The 17,111-nt window shown below is 37.7% G+C and overlaps 1 protein-coding gene and 1 non-coding gene across 2 annotated transcripts in view; both read left to right on the forward strand.

The window, feature by feature from the left end:
• LOC115223409 (otoferlin-like) overlaps positions 1 to 17,111 on the forward strand; it is a 602,516-nt gene that overhangs the window by 322,927 nt on the left and 262,478 nt on the right. The window contains exons 6-9 of the mRNA XM_036512652.1: positions 2,456 to 2,544; positions 4,382 to 4,523; positions 6,947 to 7,001; positions 9,520 to 9,651. Of these exons, the coding sequence (XP_036368545.1) occupies positions 2,456 to 2,544; positions 4,382 to 4,523; positions 6,947 to 7,001; positions 9,520 to 9,651 (418 nt within the window). The remainder of the gene's footprint in view (positions 1 to 2,455; positions 2,545 to 4,381; positions 4,524 to 6,946; positions 7,002 to 9,519; positions 9,652 to 17,111) is intronic.
• LOC115223732 lies at positions 12,849 to 13,049 on the forward strand. Its single transcript, XR_003882825.1, has one exon. It is a non-coding gene; the product is annotated as a U2 spliceosomal RNA (small nuclear RNA).

The raw sequence follows: 17,111 nt of genomic DNA on the forward strand, positions 1-17,111 counted from the left end.
GTTGGTCATGCCATCAATCCCTCTTCAATGCAAATAAAAAGAAAAAAGAGGCTTCATGACTTCACACATAAGAAAACTTCAAGTCGTTGCATATTTAACTTTAATACTGATAATTAAGAACATCTTAGCACCTCCTCCTTCACTACCACCACCTCCTCCTCCTCCACCACCATTATTAATAATATCATTATTACTTAAGATGTTGCACAGTAGCCAATATCATGATGTTGTTGATTGAAGATATTGTGTCTACTGGGTGGGGTTTGTACTGTCTGTCAAATCACAAGGACCTCAGACAGACAGTACTTTACCCAATATGTGTGCAGTTCCAAGCAATGCTGATTTTTGCAATAATACCTAGATTGTACGGTATTTCTAAAGCTTCTAGATGTTTCTTCAGATTGGGTGGTATTGAACCCAATGCTCCAATGACAATAGGAACAACCTCTATGTTTGACTCTCGTAACTTTCACCAGCGCCGCCCCGACTGGCTTCTGTGCCGGTGGCACATAAAAAGCACCATCCAAACGTGGCCGTTGCCAGCGCCGCCTTGGCTGGCTTCCGTGCCGCTGGCACGTTAAAAGCTCCAACCAATCGTAGCCGATGCCGGATCCCCCCAGGCACCTGTGCAGGTGGCACCTAAAAAGCACCCACTACACTTGCGCCGTGGTTGGCGTTAGGAAGGGCATCCAGCCATAGAAACTCTGCCAGATCAGACTGGAGCCTGCAGCAGCCCCTGGCTTCCCAGACCCCGGTCGAACCGTCCAACCCGTGCTAGTGCGGAAAACGGACATTAAATGATGATGATGATGATGTAATCTAAATTCTCAGGTCTTCATTTTATCAATCTTTTCTCTTTCATTCATGGTAATATGTTGATCTCCTGGCAATGCCACATCGATTATTAGGCACTCTTTTTTGTCCCCTCTAAAGGCTACTGTGTCTGGCCTTCAGTGCTTTAACACCTTGTCTGTTTGGAAGTCAAACCCACAGAGAATTTTTGCCTTCCCCTTTTCGTCCATTACCTTTTACAGTGTATGTTGGTACCAAGCACCCTTTACCTTATATCCATTTTTTTATCTATTTATGCACCTTTTTCAAGCCTAGCCAGGCTCATGGGCCCAGTTTCCCGGTTTCTATGGCGTATGTGTTCCCCCCACCCCAGTTGGACAGGATGCCAATCCATCGCAGTATTATTCAAGAAACAAGAAGAAAGAGTGAGAGAAAGTTGGGGCAAAAGAGTACAACAGGGGTCACCACCACCCCCTGCCGGAGCCTCGTGGAGTTTTAGGTGTTTTCGCTCAATAAACACACACAACACCCGGTCTGGGAATCAAAACCGCGATCCTCTGACCTTGAGTTCGCTGCCCTAACCACTGGGCCATTGCACCTCCCCTTATATCCATACTGCCAGCATAATAGCCACTGAAGGTTTTGGGCCACCTTGTCATGTCTATGCTTGTACTCTTACTGCACACAAGACTTTCACAAGCACTAACAATGTGAATCATGCTTTTGACCCTCTTCCCACACATTTTGCACTGGTTTGTTGTACTTGTGTGGTATATATCCCTTTTCACTGAGTTGCTATTCAATGCCAGATCCTGAGCAGAATGATTAGGCTTTTAGTCTTCTTTTCTAAGTCACCCTTGCTGAGCCACCCCCATGATGTTTCCTGGTCTTTTAAGTTGTTAGTTTCATGGTGGAACTGATCATGTAATTCCATGCAGAGTAGAGTTGTTATTATTATTATTACCATTATCATTATCATCATCATCATCATCATCATTATCATTATTATTAAGGCAGCAAGCTGGCAGACTCATTAAAATGTCAAGGCGGCGAGCTGGCAGAAACGTTAGCACGCCGGGCGAAATGCTTAGCAGTATTTCGTCTGCCGCTACGTTCTGAGTTCAAATTCCGCCGAGGTCGACTTTGCCTTTCATCCTTTCGGGGTCGATAAATTAAGTACCAGTTATGCACTGGGGTCGATGTAATCGACTTAATCCGTTTGTCTGTCCTAGTTTGTCCCCTCTGTGTGTAGCCCCTTGTGGGCAGTAAAGAAATAAGAATCATTAAAATGCCAGCCAAAATGCTTAACAGCATTTTGTCCATTGCTATGTTTTGAGTTCAAATTCCACCGAGGTCATCTTCGCCTTTCATACTTTCAGGGTCAATAAATTAAGCACCAGTTGTGTGCTGGGGTCAATGTAACCAACTATTCCCCTCCCACAAAATTTCATATTTTGTGCCTTTAGTAAAAAGGATTATTATTATCATTGTCTCTTTTGAGGTTTACAGATTGTAGAGCTATGACCAAACTATGGGTTTGGGGTCGCTCGACTGATTTGTATTCTTCTCAATATGCTGGATGTTCCCAGTGGACTACTGTCATAATCATTACTGTTGTCATTGTTATTTATATTTATTATCTTTTCTTCTTTTATGAACACAGGGCTGCAAAGTTTAGTTCATTGGTCAAGAATGTGATGAAACAAAAGCCAGAAGACAGTAACAAGCAAATACTGGGTGACGCTGAAGCAGGTAAGAAAAATATGGTATATGGCTAAATGGTTAAGAGGCTAGCCTTGCAATCATGAGATCAAATGTGTGAGCCCCGGTCAGGTTTTTTGGACACCTTCCCTCCTAGTTTCAAATTAAGCCAAGTGTTGTCAGTAGCAGTAAAACCCAACATAATAACACCATAATGGTACCGTATTTGATGGTATACAACAAGTGTAATAGATTCAGAACTGAATTGACAAATTGCCAAGTAAAAGTCACGGATTAATAACAGCCATTTCGCATGATTGGCCAATTAACTGACCAGTCAGCATCAAGTCATCATGTGATGCAGCCTTCTTGTACATCTCTTAACAAGGGTTATAAATAGATGAGTTTTAAATGCTGATCTTGGTAGAGTGTCAAAGTTAGCCTGGCAAGATGTGCCGCGAGTCTTGCCAGGCATATTTGCACAGAGACTGCATATCCTTTGTTGTTGTATTATTCATTCAAGACCAACATGGAAAATATTTTGCATAGGGAATAAAGTTTCTATAGAATTGTTAAAATAGGCGCAGGAGTGGCTGTGTGGTAAGTAGCTTGCTAACCAACCACATGGTTCCGGGTTCAGTCCCACTGCATGGCATCTTGGGCAAGTGTTTTCTGCTATGGCCCCGAGCCAACCAATACCTTGTGAGTGGATGTGGTAGACGGAAACTGAAAGAAGCCTGTCGTATATATGTATATGTATATATGTATGTGTGTGTGTGTTTGTGTGTCTGTGTTTGTCCCCCTAACATTGCTTGACAACTGATGCTGCTGTGTTTACGTCCCCGTCACTTAGCAGTTCGGCAAAAAGAGACCGATAGAATAAGTACTGGGCTTACAAAGAATAAGTCCCGGGGTCGATTTGCTCAACTAAAGGCGGTGCTCCAGCATGGCCGCAGTCAAATGACTGAAACAAGTAAAAGTGTTGTGCATCATTTCTAGCAAACCAGGACAGAACCTGACTCAACCACCAGCATCTTCTATATCGTTCATTCGATGACCTGTGTGATAATTTGTAACCACCTCATGATGTGCTACTTGACCTGAAGTTGACCTAGGCAGAATTTGAACTCTGATCATAAAGAGTTGGAAGAAATATCCCTATGTGTTTTGTCCGATGCACTAATCATTCTGCCAGCTCCTAATAATTATTTTCTTTTATTGGCCACAAGAGCCTAAGACGTTGAAAACAATACACAGACAAGATACAAATACACGATAATAAAAGTGAGATTTATATCAAGGATATAACAATTAGAGCTCTACTGATTTTGTCATCCAATGTGTGAAATAGAAATTATAGAATTCCTCAATGTGAGTATGAGACGTCATGGCACAACTGCTTTCCTGCTGCCTATTTAGCATTGATGATTCGATGCTGACCTACTTGACATCAGACATTTTAATGTTTCACTGATTCTCTTACTACCTCTCTCCGGAATTTGCTCTGTTTATGTGTTTGAGCATCATATGTACTGTGAGGGTGAGGTTAGTGGTTAGGGTAAATTCATGAGTTCAATTCCTGGCAGCACTTTGTGTTCTTGGGCAAGACATTTTATTTCATGTTGCTCCAGTCCACTGAGCAGGCTAAAATGAGTTGTACCTGTAATTCAAATACCAGCCTTATCCCCTTTTGTGTCACCTCAATGTATATCTCAAGACCTCAGCCAGATTTGAACTCAGAACACCATGAACAAAACCACAATATATTCTAGTTGAAGTTATAATGACTTTTCAATTTACCAATTCACCTCTTTTTCTTTTTGTTTGTTTGTTTGTTCTTAATTGTCTTTTATTAATTCTTTGATATTTTCTTTTGTGTTGTTTCCAGAAGTCCTGTCTGTTGAAGGCAAAAGTGCTAAAATTGCATCTTCAATATTATCAGCATTTGGCACAGATTCAACTTGCACAGAGGATGATCAACGCAGTGAAAGCACTGGATCAGCTATTATGACACCTACTAAAATGCACCGGTAGGTACACAATCATAATAACAATAATAAAAATAATTCTTCTTCTTCTTTATCATCATCATCATCTTCTTCTTCTTCTTCTTCTTCTTCTTTTCTTCTTCTTCTTTTCTTCTTCTTACTCTTCTTCTTCTTTCTTCTTCTTCTTTTTCTTCTCCTCTTCTTCTTCTCTTCTTCTCCTCCTTCTTCTTCTTCCTCTTCTTCTTCTTCTTCTTTATCTTCTTCTTCTTCTTCTCCTCCTTCTTCTTCTTCTTTTTCTTTTCTTCTTCTTCTTCTTCTCCTCCTCCTCCTCCTTCTTTTTCTTCTCCTCCTCCTCCTCCTTCTTTATCTTCTTCTTCTTCTTCTTCTTCTTTATCATCATCATCTTCTTTATCATCATCATCATCATCATCATCTTCTTCTTCTTCTACTTCTTCTTCTCCTCCTCCTCCTCCTTCCCCTCATTCTTTTTCTTCTTCTTCTTCTTCTTCTCAGGCTATAGTAGATGTTTACCCAAGGTGTCACTCAGTGGGGCTGTACCTGGAACCATGGCTGTGTGGTAGGGAAGCAAGCTTCCTATCACACAGCTATGCCTGTGCCTATGCTAAAATTTTTTCCCAAATATCAAAGAATGAGAGGGCCCTCAAGTGTTGTGTTGTGTTGTGCAGTGCTGTAGTGCTGGTGCCATGATAAAATGCACCCAGTACACTCTGTAATGTGCTTGGTAGCAGGAAGAGCATCCAGCTGTAGAGAACAAGCCAATAGGAAACACATGAACAAAATGTGTTACTCTGATCCATCTTAGAGAGGATGTACATCTGAATAAGAATTATCTGAGACCATGGTGGCCTGTCCAACCCATGCCAGCATGGAAAGTGGATGTGAAATGATGATGATCAAAGAACTTAAGATATTGGTAAGCTAAAGGCTGAAGAGTGTTTGCAAGACAATGCTGTCTGACCATTTAACCCTTTAGCATTTAGATTACTCTATCAAATGTAGGAAAACGAGTGAATATATAGTGCATATGTGTATTTGTCAAAACAAAAAAAGACCATCCCTAAGCATTACAATACCTGTTTCAACACTCAGTTTCACATCAGGAATCTTGCAAGACAAATTCATAAACGTAAGTTTTGACAATATATTCTAAATACACACCTGATTACAAAATACTACATAAATTCTAAACAGCACAACCCCAAATGTAATTAATAAAAATTCTCCATAACACCTTGCTATCACAGCTTTACTATACAATGCAGTTATCATTCAACAGAACACATCTTACCATAGAAAATTTTAACTACTTAACAGAGACCTATGCAAAGCCAAGAGAAACTCCTATGTACCACAATCTAGTGATGGCTTAGATGGCGGAAACTTCGAAGTCACTGTCAATATTATTCTCATTAAAGATGTGTGTGTGTGTGTATTGTCATTACATTTTAATACCCATATCTCTGATAGCATCTTATCAAGTACAACAAATTCAGCATTTTCAGACTGGAACCCATAACCAGGGTATATAGCCTAGAAGAAAATGAAGACAATGAGATGAAGTGCTAAATGGGCATTTCCAATTCGAGAGATGTATGACAGTGATGTATTTAAAATAGAAGATTCTACCAGTCTTGGTTGACTATAAATCTGCATCTGTATTTACATGCTGAGACAAGGGCCTTGTTTTGGTAAGGGAGGGAGATGTGGTGATTTGCTGTTCTTGATAAGATGAATCAAGTTAAGTAAAATTACTGTCTTCCACCACATACAGGCTTATCCCTTCAGGTGTTGTGTAAACACAACCATGCTGGAGCCGCATAAATGCACCATTGCTAGTGCCACTCTGCTAAGGGGTTGGCATTAGGAAGGGTATCCAGCCATAGAAACCATGCCACAACAGACAACTAGAGATTGGACTTCCTGGAAAATTTCGAGGATTTTCTGGAAATATCCAATGATGGGACTTCCCAGAAAATTCCGAATATAGCATCCATTTCACATATGGATACTATATTTTGCAGTCCTGTGAAGGCATGGCTTAGTGGTTAGAGTATTCAGCTCATGATCATAATGTTGTGAGTTCAATTCCTGGCGATGTGTTGTGACCTTCAGGAAGACACTTTATTTCACGTCGCTCCTGTTCACTCACCTGGCAAAAATAAGTGGCTGCTTTATTTCAAAAGGTTGGCCTTGTCACACTCTGTGTCACACTGAGAACTATGTTACGGCTTCACATGTCTGTGGAGTGCTCAGCCACTTTCACGGGCAGGCTGTTCCATTGATCGGATCAACTGGAACCCTCATTGTCATAACCAACAGAATGCCATATTCTTCAGTCGTATGAAATGTTTAGCTGTACAACAACATAGATTTGTTTTGTGGTTTCTATTGCTTAATTTGATCAACGTAATTAACACTTCTTTGTTCTTGTGCTTTTATTTCAGACCGAAAGTAGATCATCATATGGAACATGCGTCTTTACGAGCACAAGACTTTCAAGTAAGTGTGTGTTTTAACATCTAAAGAATTGACATAAATTACTTGGTGGATGATTGACTAAATTGTTCGAGTGACAGACAAATGGATTTCAGCTCTTTGCATTCTGAGTTCAAATCCTGTCAGAGTCAACCTAGCTTTGTAACCTTTCAAGGTCAATAAAGTACCAGTAAAATATTAGGATCAGATAAGCAACTGATTGCAAAATAGGGCTTTATGCTTCATTGGTTAGATCGATGATGATGTATGGAAGAGTTCCGATGCAACAATGAAATCATGTCTAGATATTCTCTGCATTATATTCTGAGAACAAAACACAAAATATCTGCTGATATTTTTGGCACAGTGCTACTGCTCTACATAATCATCTTAGGCCATTTCTGTCTTACACTCTGTGTGTTTGTGTGCAGATTGTTACATAGATGGGTAGATAGTTATTACATATGTAGGCATAGGAGCGGCTGTGGGGTAAGTAGCTTGCTTACCAACCACATGGTTCCGGGTTCAGTCTCACTGTGTGGCACCTTGGGCAAGTGGTTTCTACTATAGCCTCGGCCGACCAAAGCCTGTGAGTGGATTTGGTAGACGGAAACTGAAAGAAGCCTGTCGATATATGTATATATTATATATATGTGGTGTGTGTATACATTTGTGTGTCTGTGTTTGTCCCCCCTCCCCAACATCGCTTGAAACCGATGCTGGTGTGTTTACGTCCCCATGACTTAGCAGTTTGGCAAAAGAGACCGATAGAATAAGTACTAGGCTTACCAAGAAAAAAGTTCTAGGGTTGATTTGCTCGACTAAAGGTGGTGCTCCAGCATGGCCACAGTCAAATGACTGAAACAAGTAAAAGAATAAAGGAATAAAAGAATATGTATGTATACACACATATACAAAATAGTATAGGAAACTTTGTTGCAACTAGCATTAACTGGCTTAAGGATGCAAGGTCAAGGAGAAAAGTGGCTGCAAATATACCACTTGCAGTGAGCTGTAATCCTCATATTTGCAGCATCTGTGGGTTTCTTTTCTAATTGTTGGTGGGACTTAAATGTCACATTCAATATAAGCATTGTGACAAAGAAAGAATAGGTTGTCATCTGATCTTCATACAGCGAAACCGATGAGAGAGTCCATATATGTATATATATTTGAAAGTCTATGTATATATACATATATATATATATACATATATATATATATATATATATATATATATATATATATACGTATAGATCTAAATAGTACATATACGTATGTATATATGCATATATATATATATATATATGTATGTATGTATATATATTTCGTTTTTGTATTTGGTTTACCAGATTCTTATGTGAATTCCTGGTTGAAGCATATTTTATTGTGCCTGGGAAGAATCATTTTCTTTTAGTGCCTTAATTATTTTAAATAAGTAAACGAGCGGAAATGGACCGGTGAGTATGTTAAATTAATAAGGCACTAAAAGAGAATGACTATCTCTAGACACAATAATATATATATGGTGTGTGTGTATATATATATATATATATATATATATATATAGTGAATCGGTTGTTTTGTAAAAAGGTTGAATGTAGATTCGTCCTTTAATTTGGAGGTTTCCAATAAAGATTTCTAATGTGGATTCTTCATATTTTGCTGGTAGTTTACAGGCGTAAATTTGCAAATATGAAAATAATACTTGTATATGATGTTTGATGAATTTATGGAAAGAAATCCCATAAAACTCAACAATTTAGTTAAAAATGGAGAAGACAAGTTCTAAAAATTCTCTTACATATTAAAATTCTAGATGTGTTGCTTGCAAACATTGGAGCTTACATGGAAGTGTTATGATGTTTCTAATAAAACGTTATTTGTTTGCCTATAATTTTCCAATAAACTTTGCTGAGTTATCCTTATTTACCATTTTTTCTTCTTTTTCTAAATTTTTCATATTGTGTAGGTAATTTATGGCCACCCTATATATATATACACGTATATGTGTGTACCAGGACTGTAGAGTCGAGATAAAAAACTTCGACTCTGACTCCTCTTTATGTAATTAAGTGATTGTGGTCTACATATCAAATAAAGCATATGCATACACTTGTACTTTGAGTCGGCCTATATGTTATAACTGACTTATATTGAAGAATAAAGACATTGTGAGTTGGAGTCAGTATAGTTTTACCAACTCCAACTCCGACTACCCCTTAATTGTTTCTGACTCTGACACTGACTCCACGACTATGACTCTGACTTCACTGTCCTGGTATATACTATGAGTCCACTGCATCTTATGGCAGAAACAGCTGTAAGCTAATGAAGTGCTTAACATAATAGTTTATTCCTTTGTTGTCTAATTTTTTTTTTATATATACGGAGAGAGGGGCGGGGTGATTAAGATCTAAGATCTAAGATACCCAGTAATGGACAAATTGCTGTCCTTATCTTGATGCAAATATTTTACAAATTCTGTCTAAACATGTCATAACTAATTGCCAATTATTTTTAACTCTGATTTTCGTTGCAGGTTTGTGTGACCATCATAGAAGCTAGGCAATTAGCAGGATTGAACATGGATCCTGTTATCTGTGTGACAGTCGGTGACCAGAAAAGATACACTAGTGTGAAAGAATCAACTAACTGTCCTTATTATAATGAGGTATGTAAAAAGTCTATTTTTGTGTATGTGTGTGTGTGTGTGTGTGTGTGTGAGTGTGTGTGTATGTGTAGGTGGGTGTTATTACTCCATCATTATTTTCATCATCATGATTGTCATCATAATTATCATAATTGTTGTCATCTTCATCATCATCATCTTATTTTCTTTCATCCTTCTTCATCATCATCACCATCATCATTGTCATCATGATTTTCGTTGTCATCTTCGTCATCATTATTGTCATTATCATCATCATCATCATCATCATCATCATCATCATCATCATCTTCTTCTTCTTCATCATCTTCATTGTCGTCATCATCCTCATCTTCTTCAGCATCTTCTTCTTCATCATTGTTATCATCATTGTTGTCATCATCATCATTACCACCCACTTTTCCATTATTGCTTGAGTTTCTTATTTCTTTATTGCCCACAAAGGGCTAAATATAGAGGGGACAAAAAGAGACAGACAAAGGGATTAAGTCGATTATATCGACCCCAGAGCATAACCGGTACTTAATTTATCGACCCCGAAAGGATGAAAGGCAAAGTCAACCTCGGCGGAATTTTAATTCAGAACGTAATGGCAGACGAAATACCACTAAGCATTTCGCCCGACGTGCTAACATTTCTGCCAGCTCGCCACTTGAGTTTCTGTCACCTTGATCTGTCACTAGCTGAAATGACCTCATCTGCACACACACTACAACTACAGGTGACAGCAATAGTTCACTAACTATACTGGCTGGTCCTGTCCATTGACAGCTTTGTCAATGTCTGTTCACTGACTCAGCTTCTAGTGATATCTGCCAGTAGCTCAATAAATTTATTTGCCAAAATAATTCACATCCACCACACTGCATCCTATGATTTCAATGTACCCTGGCTCATGGGGTTACATACTATTTAACCCAGTTTCCTTCCTTCACATTGTATTCTTGGTCACTTTAAATTCTAGAGAAACTAAGATAACCTAAGATAAGCATAATAAGCCTATAGGCTTACATGATAAGCCTACAGACTGAATTTTGATTATTGCATTTTTAATGACAAGTGACTGAGACCGTTGGCAATATATTGTGCTTGAGAAGACCTGACAAGCAAAGTGAGATTGTAGTCGTGGCCAATGTTGATGTTTCATAACTGACACCCATGCCAGTGGCACGTAAACTACACCCACTACACTCTTGGAGTGGTTGGTGTTAGGAAAGGCATCCAGCTGTAGAAACCATGCTAAATCAGATTCAAGCTAACCAGTTGTGCAGCTAACCAGTTTTCAGTCAAACCGTCCAGTCTGTAGGGACCTCACTTGGCCCTGCCTGGGATTTGAAACCAAATCCACTTATTGCTTATCAAAACAAGCGGGTGGATTTGGTTTCAAATCTCAGGCAGGGCCAAGAAAAAGAGGAAGAGATAGGAAATGCTCTCTGTTATATAGTCTATGGTCAGTAATGTAGGTCAAAGCCTAAAGAAAGGACTGACCTTTCTTTGATCAGCATAGGTCCTTGGGGGTCAAGGGCTTTCCATCAATCATCTGATGATGAGATGCAAACAAAGGATTTCCTGCTTGTTTTGACAAGCGACAAGTAAGATGGATTTGGTTTCAAATCTCAGGCAGGGCCAAGTGAGGTCCCTACAAGCCTGTGCCAGTATGGAAAATGGACATTAAATTACAATGATGACGACGACAACAATGACAACAACAACGACGATGAGTGATTTGAAATTTAGAGCAAAACTGAATATACTGAATATCCATTGGACTATTAACCCTTTTGTTACCATATTTTTATTGAGATACTCTGTGTTTCTGTGTTTCTTTCAAGTAATTTTAAATATAGCAAAGAATTTAGTAAAATAACTTAGTTATCATTAAGCTAGTGTTAGGAACTTAAATTGTGGCTAAGGTTTGGTGGAAGATTTTAATTCAAAACTTATGAAAACAAGACATTTGTACTCGGAACCAGAGCCGGTTTCAGCCGGATTGGTAATGAAAGGTCTAATGTCTATTTACATTGGAAATTACCTGTCTATGCTAGAGTTTGTAAGTACAATTTTTCACCTCTCAGCTACTCACAGCAATTGAACCCATGTTGTTTCCCTTAGTCTGAGGGTGACAGACACAGTGCTGGCTTATTCTAGGCAGATCTAGAACTAAGCAACAACAGCAACAACAACAACAATAAGCATAATCTCCTTACAATTTATGGCACACCCATCATGGTGCCAACATCCTGATGGCTTTATCATTGCAATCACATCAACTGTTGCCAATCCAGTCTTAATCTGTTAGTTTAAGTCTGTTATCGTTTCTGTCATATTCGTGGTCTATAATCACATTCTGAATCAAAATTGTCAATATTCAGATAAGACATTATCATCATCCCCATCCTTATGCTCCTCCTCATCATTATCATCATCACCATCATCTATTATCCACAAGTGAGAAGCAGAATTGAATGGTTTCTTCTAATCTAGCTATGAAGTCAGCAGGTTTCAGTGGTGCTACACTGCTTCGTTAAGGACAGCTTTGCTAACAAGGAATTGTTTAGCACAGCGCCAGATTCTTTTCTTACCTCCCGTTTGTTCACCAGTCATCACATTGTGTGTTTCACACTGTTTCCTCCAGGTGATCTTGTACGAAACATCATCATCATTTAGTGCCTGCTTTTCAGATGCATAAATGCTGATAGAAGAGCAGAGATTGGATAAGATATCCATACAAAGCTTTGTATCTCACAATATGTGTGTATGTGTCTATGTGTGAGTGACCTGAGTTTGTCACCCCCACCATCGCTTGATAACCGATGCTGGTGTGTTGACATACCCATAGCTTAGCAGTTTGGCAAAAGAGACTAATAGAATAAGTACTAGGCTTTCAAAGAATAAATCCTGGGGTTGATTTCTTCAACTAAAGGCAGTGCTCCAGCATGGTAACAGTCAGATGACTGAAACAAATATAAGACTAGCTAAACATTCAATTTCCAAAAGCTGTGATTTCTAATCTCGTCTATGTGCTCTTTAGCTGTTTGGCCCATCACATATAACATTAGCTTGATCAGTTTTCCATTGATTCGTGCAGTGATAGTTCTCTCATATAATTGTCTATGTACACTGTGAAGTTTTACTTGAATTTTATTGTAAAGCGTTCTTTGATTTGTTTGTATTCTTCACTCGTTATTTCGGTTTGTTCATAGGCTTCTCAGCCTTTTGGCTAAGATCAAAGTGTAGTATTTGTTCTTATTAGCTTAATATCTGATTATTAGCTTAATATCTATTTGGGGCCATTGATATTAAACTGGTTTTTAGAATGAGGAGAAGTGTTAGGGGCTTGCTCCGCCTTTGCCACGGGTTGGCCTGGTATTGCAGTGCTTCCAGGATTCAGCCCATCTTTAGTAGGCGCAGGAGTGGCTGTGTGGTAAGTAGCTTGCTTACCTACCACATGGCTCCGGGTTCAGTCCCACTGCATGGCACCTTGATGTAATGATTGCATTATTCAATTAAATGGAGTTGCTTGAAACGATCGTACTGCATTACCTCTGGATATCCTTGCTGCTTATTTTGATTAATCACCATATTTTGAAATTGTATGGATAATACCGTACTAAATTCTGGTACCTCAACTTAAGTACCATATTCATCTGAATCTCTCTCTCTCTCTCTCTCTCTATATATATATATATATATATATATATAGAAGGTGTATGGCTTAATGACTTGGGTATTCAGCTCATGATAGTAAGGTCATGAGTTCGTTTCCTGGTAGCACATTGTGTCCTTGAGTAAGGTTCTTTAATTTTCATTGATTCATTCCACTCAGCTGGCAAAAATGAGTTGTACCTGTAATTCAAAGGAGCCAGCCTTGTCACATTCCGTGTCATGGTGAATTTCCCTGAGAACTACTTTAAGAGTATGCGTGTCTGTGGAGTACTCAGCCACTTGCACATTTCCTGAACACAGGCTGTTCTATTGATCAGTTCAACTGAAGCACTCATTATTGTAACTGACAGAGATCCAGGCTATATTTATATATTATATATATTGTGTATATATATATATATATATATATATATATATATATATATATATTATATATAGATATATATATATACACACACACACACACTCACATATATATCTGTATATATATATATATATATATATACACACACATACACTCACATATATTCATACACCTATACATATACATACATACACACCTACATACATACATACATACATACATACACACATACACACACACATACATATAGATATGCTAATACATATAAACGAGTGCTTGTGTGTATATGTATATTCACACACGTTAACCTTTGCCTGAATGTCATCAACTGAACATTTATCATTCTTCATCTTCTACCACACACCTTTTCCTTTCTTCTTTCTTTCTTTTTTTTGGTTCTCTATCTCTTTTTTTTTTGTTTTTTTTTAGTCCTTGTTGAAAAAAAGTACAAATATTATTGTTGTCAACATCATTAACATTAGTCCCCCACCACCACTACCACCACCACCACCACCACTGCCGCTGCCACCATTGACTCCACTGTCACCAACAAAAGCAACTACAATGACTATTTTCATGGCTTAGACATCTTATTACATTGTCTTGAGGCTGCTGTATCATTTTATTCTGAGAAATAAAATCGTTTTTCTGTTTTTGGATGAAATCTTAATTTTCCATCTTAAATTGTATCCAGACAGTGAACTTCTGTTGCCTGGGTGGAGTAAATGAAAAGACATTTTAAAAAGAAAACATAACTGAAAGGAGAAAGAATAAATACTATCAAAGGAATTCTTTTCAGTTCCATAAGAAGGCAAATGGTAATTTACTTGTATCGAAGCATTCAATACTGGGTAGAAGAAAATTATTTTCTTGTCTAGTTACTCTTTTACTTATTTCAGTCATTTGACTGTCGCCATGCTGGAGCACTGCCTTTAGTCAAGCAATTCGACTCCAGAACTTATTCTTTGTAAACCTAGTACTTATTCTATCAGTCTTTTTTGCTGAACTGCTAAGTTACAGGGATGTAAACACACCACCAGTTGTCAAGCGATGTTGAGGGAACAAATACAGATACAAAAATACACACACACATATATATAGACATATAACAACAGGCTTCTTTCAGTTTCTGTCTACCAAATCCACTCACAAGGCTTTAGTCGACCCGAGGCTATAGTAGAAGGCACTTGCTCAAGGTGCAATGCAGTGGGACTGAACCCTGTTAGAAAAAAATTTCACTGAAAATTTATTAAAAAATGATTAACTAGGTGCAGATATGGCTGTATGGCTAAGAGGTTTGCTTTACAACTGTGTGGTCTCAGGTTCAGTCCCACTGCACAGCATCTTGGGCACGTGTCTTCTTTTATAGCTCCAAGCTGACCAGTGCCTTGTGGGTGAGTTTGGTAGATGGGGTATGTGTCGAAGCTTGTTACTGCGACGTTTTGAAGCATCTGAGGGACAGCATTCGGTGAAAGTGAGCAGATCTATGCAGTGCGAAGAATTGGATTCTTCATGACAACAATGCACCCTGTCACTGAGCTCTCCTCACTCGTGAGTTTCAGCAGACTTCCATCTCTTCTCCAAAATGAAAATGCAGCTCAAAGATCACTGTTATAACACTGTTGTTGGGATCCAGAGTGAATCACAGAAGGTCCTCAAATTTCTTACAGAAAATTACTTCCAGGCTGGAGTTCAAAAGTGGTAGGATTGCTGAGACCAGTGTATCACTGCACATGGCAACTATTTTGAAGGAGATAGGGTTAAAACTTAGGTAAATAAGTTGCTTTTTATTAAACATAACTAATCCGGGAACCTTTTGCTACCATCTTGTAGAAGAGATTGTAATCCAAGCACATCTTGTGAAGTACATCTTCAGATTTTTATTTTAATATACAATTTTAAAATAGGATAAAATCCTTATAAGAAATTATCAAGTAGTTAGCGTAAAAAACTTCATAAGGGAAAAATTTATTAATTTTTCCCTTTAAATATATCTATTTATATTAAGGGCATTACTATACATAAATGCCTCATGCTAGGAGGGACTCTTAAAGTCAAAACTACCATAATAAACACATTGTACTGAACTTGAAGAAATGCATATATATATATATATATATATATATATATATATATATATATATATGACAAATAAGAAAATGGAGAGGATATAAAATTGGCTGTGAGGAACTATCACCTACACACCCTTTTGTTTTTGCCAATTTGCTCACTTGTTTCTATATGCTTATTTGTATTCACACCCTTGTTAATGCAGTTACCAGTTTTTTTCCACTCGCTAATCTGTACCACTCATACATGTGCGTGTATCCACCCAATACATTTGAATAAATAGATATACTGGAATGTTTACTGGCTGACATCTGTTGATTTTATATCCTCTCCGTTTTCTTATTTGGTGTATAAATCAAGGATAAACCACTTGTTACTCCCACACATATATAATACTATAATACCCTATTGTGAGATTGGCATGCAATAACTAGCACTTGGATATGAATAATTGGGTACACTACTACCAGCAGTATATTGGATAGGTACTATCCCTTAGTTGGTTTCTCAACCTCTAACTCCTACAGAAATGTGTATATATATATATATATATATATATATATATATATATATACATACACACATACATTTATGTATTTGTTTTGCAAGGTTCCTGATATGAAATCATGTGTTGAAACAGATATTATTATATTTTGGGATGGTCATTTCTTTATTTATTTTTTTTTTTTGCCAGATAAACATGCATTAAATATAACAATATATATATGTATGGTGTATGTATGTATGTTTGTATGTATGTATGTATGTATGTATGTATGCATGTATGTATGTATTTGTGTGTGTATGTATATATATATATATATATATATATATATATATATGATAGGCTTCTTTCAGTCTTCATCTACCAAATCCATTCACAAGGTTTTGGTCAGTCTGGAACTTTAATAAAATACATTTCTTCAAAGCACCATTAAGCAGAACTGAACTCATGACCATGTGGATGGGAAGCCAACTTTTCACCACACAGCCATGCTTCACAATTAAACGGTTAAACTCATTGTCAGTTTTCTATTGTGCTAGCCACAGAATCGCTGCTGTGTTATTTTTACTTGTCGTTTTAGTTCTTTAAGAGTTAAAAGGTGTAAAGTAACTGAAAAGGATTTCATCCTAGATCTGAGATTAATATAATTGATTGATTTCTAAGAAGGGCAGAAATGCACAGATTTCCCCTCAAGGGTTACAATATTCTTCATTTATCAATTGCAGTTGATGACAGCTATGGTATTTTATCAACCTCTGGATGATGAATGGTAAAGTGCAAAGTTCTTCGACTAGATAAAATATACTGATTTTTTGGTTTTCTTTTTTAGCCATACAAACAATAATAGCAACAGTTATT

Source organism: Octopus sinensis, linkage group LG23, assembly GCF_006345805.1.
Source record: "Octopus sinensis linkage group LG23, ASM634580v1, whole genome shotgun sequence".
Lineage (NCBI taxonomy): Eukaryota > Metazoa > Mollusca > Cephalopoda > Octopoda > Octopodidae > Octopus > Octopus sinensis.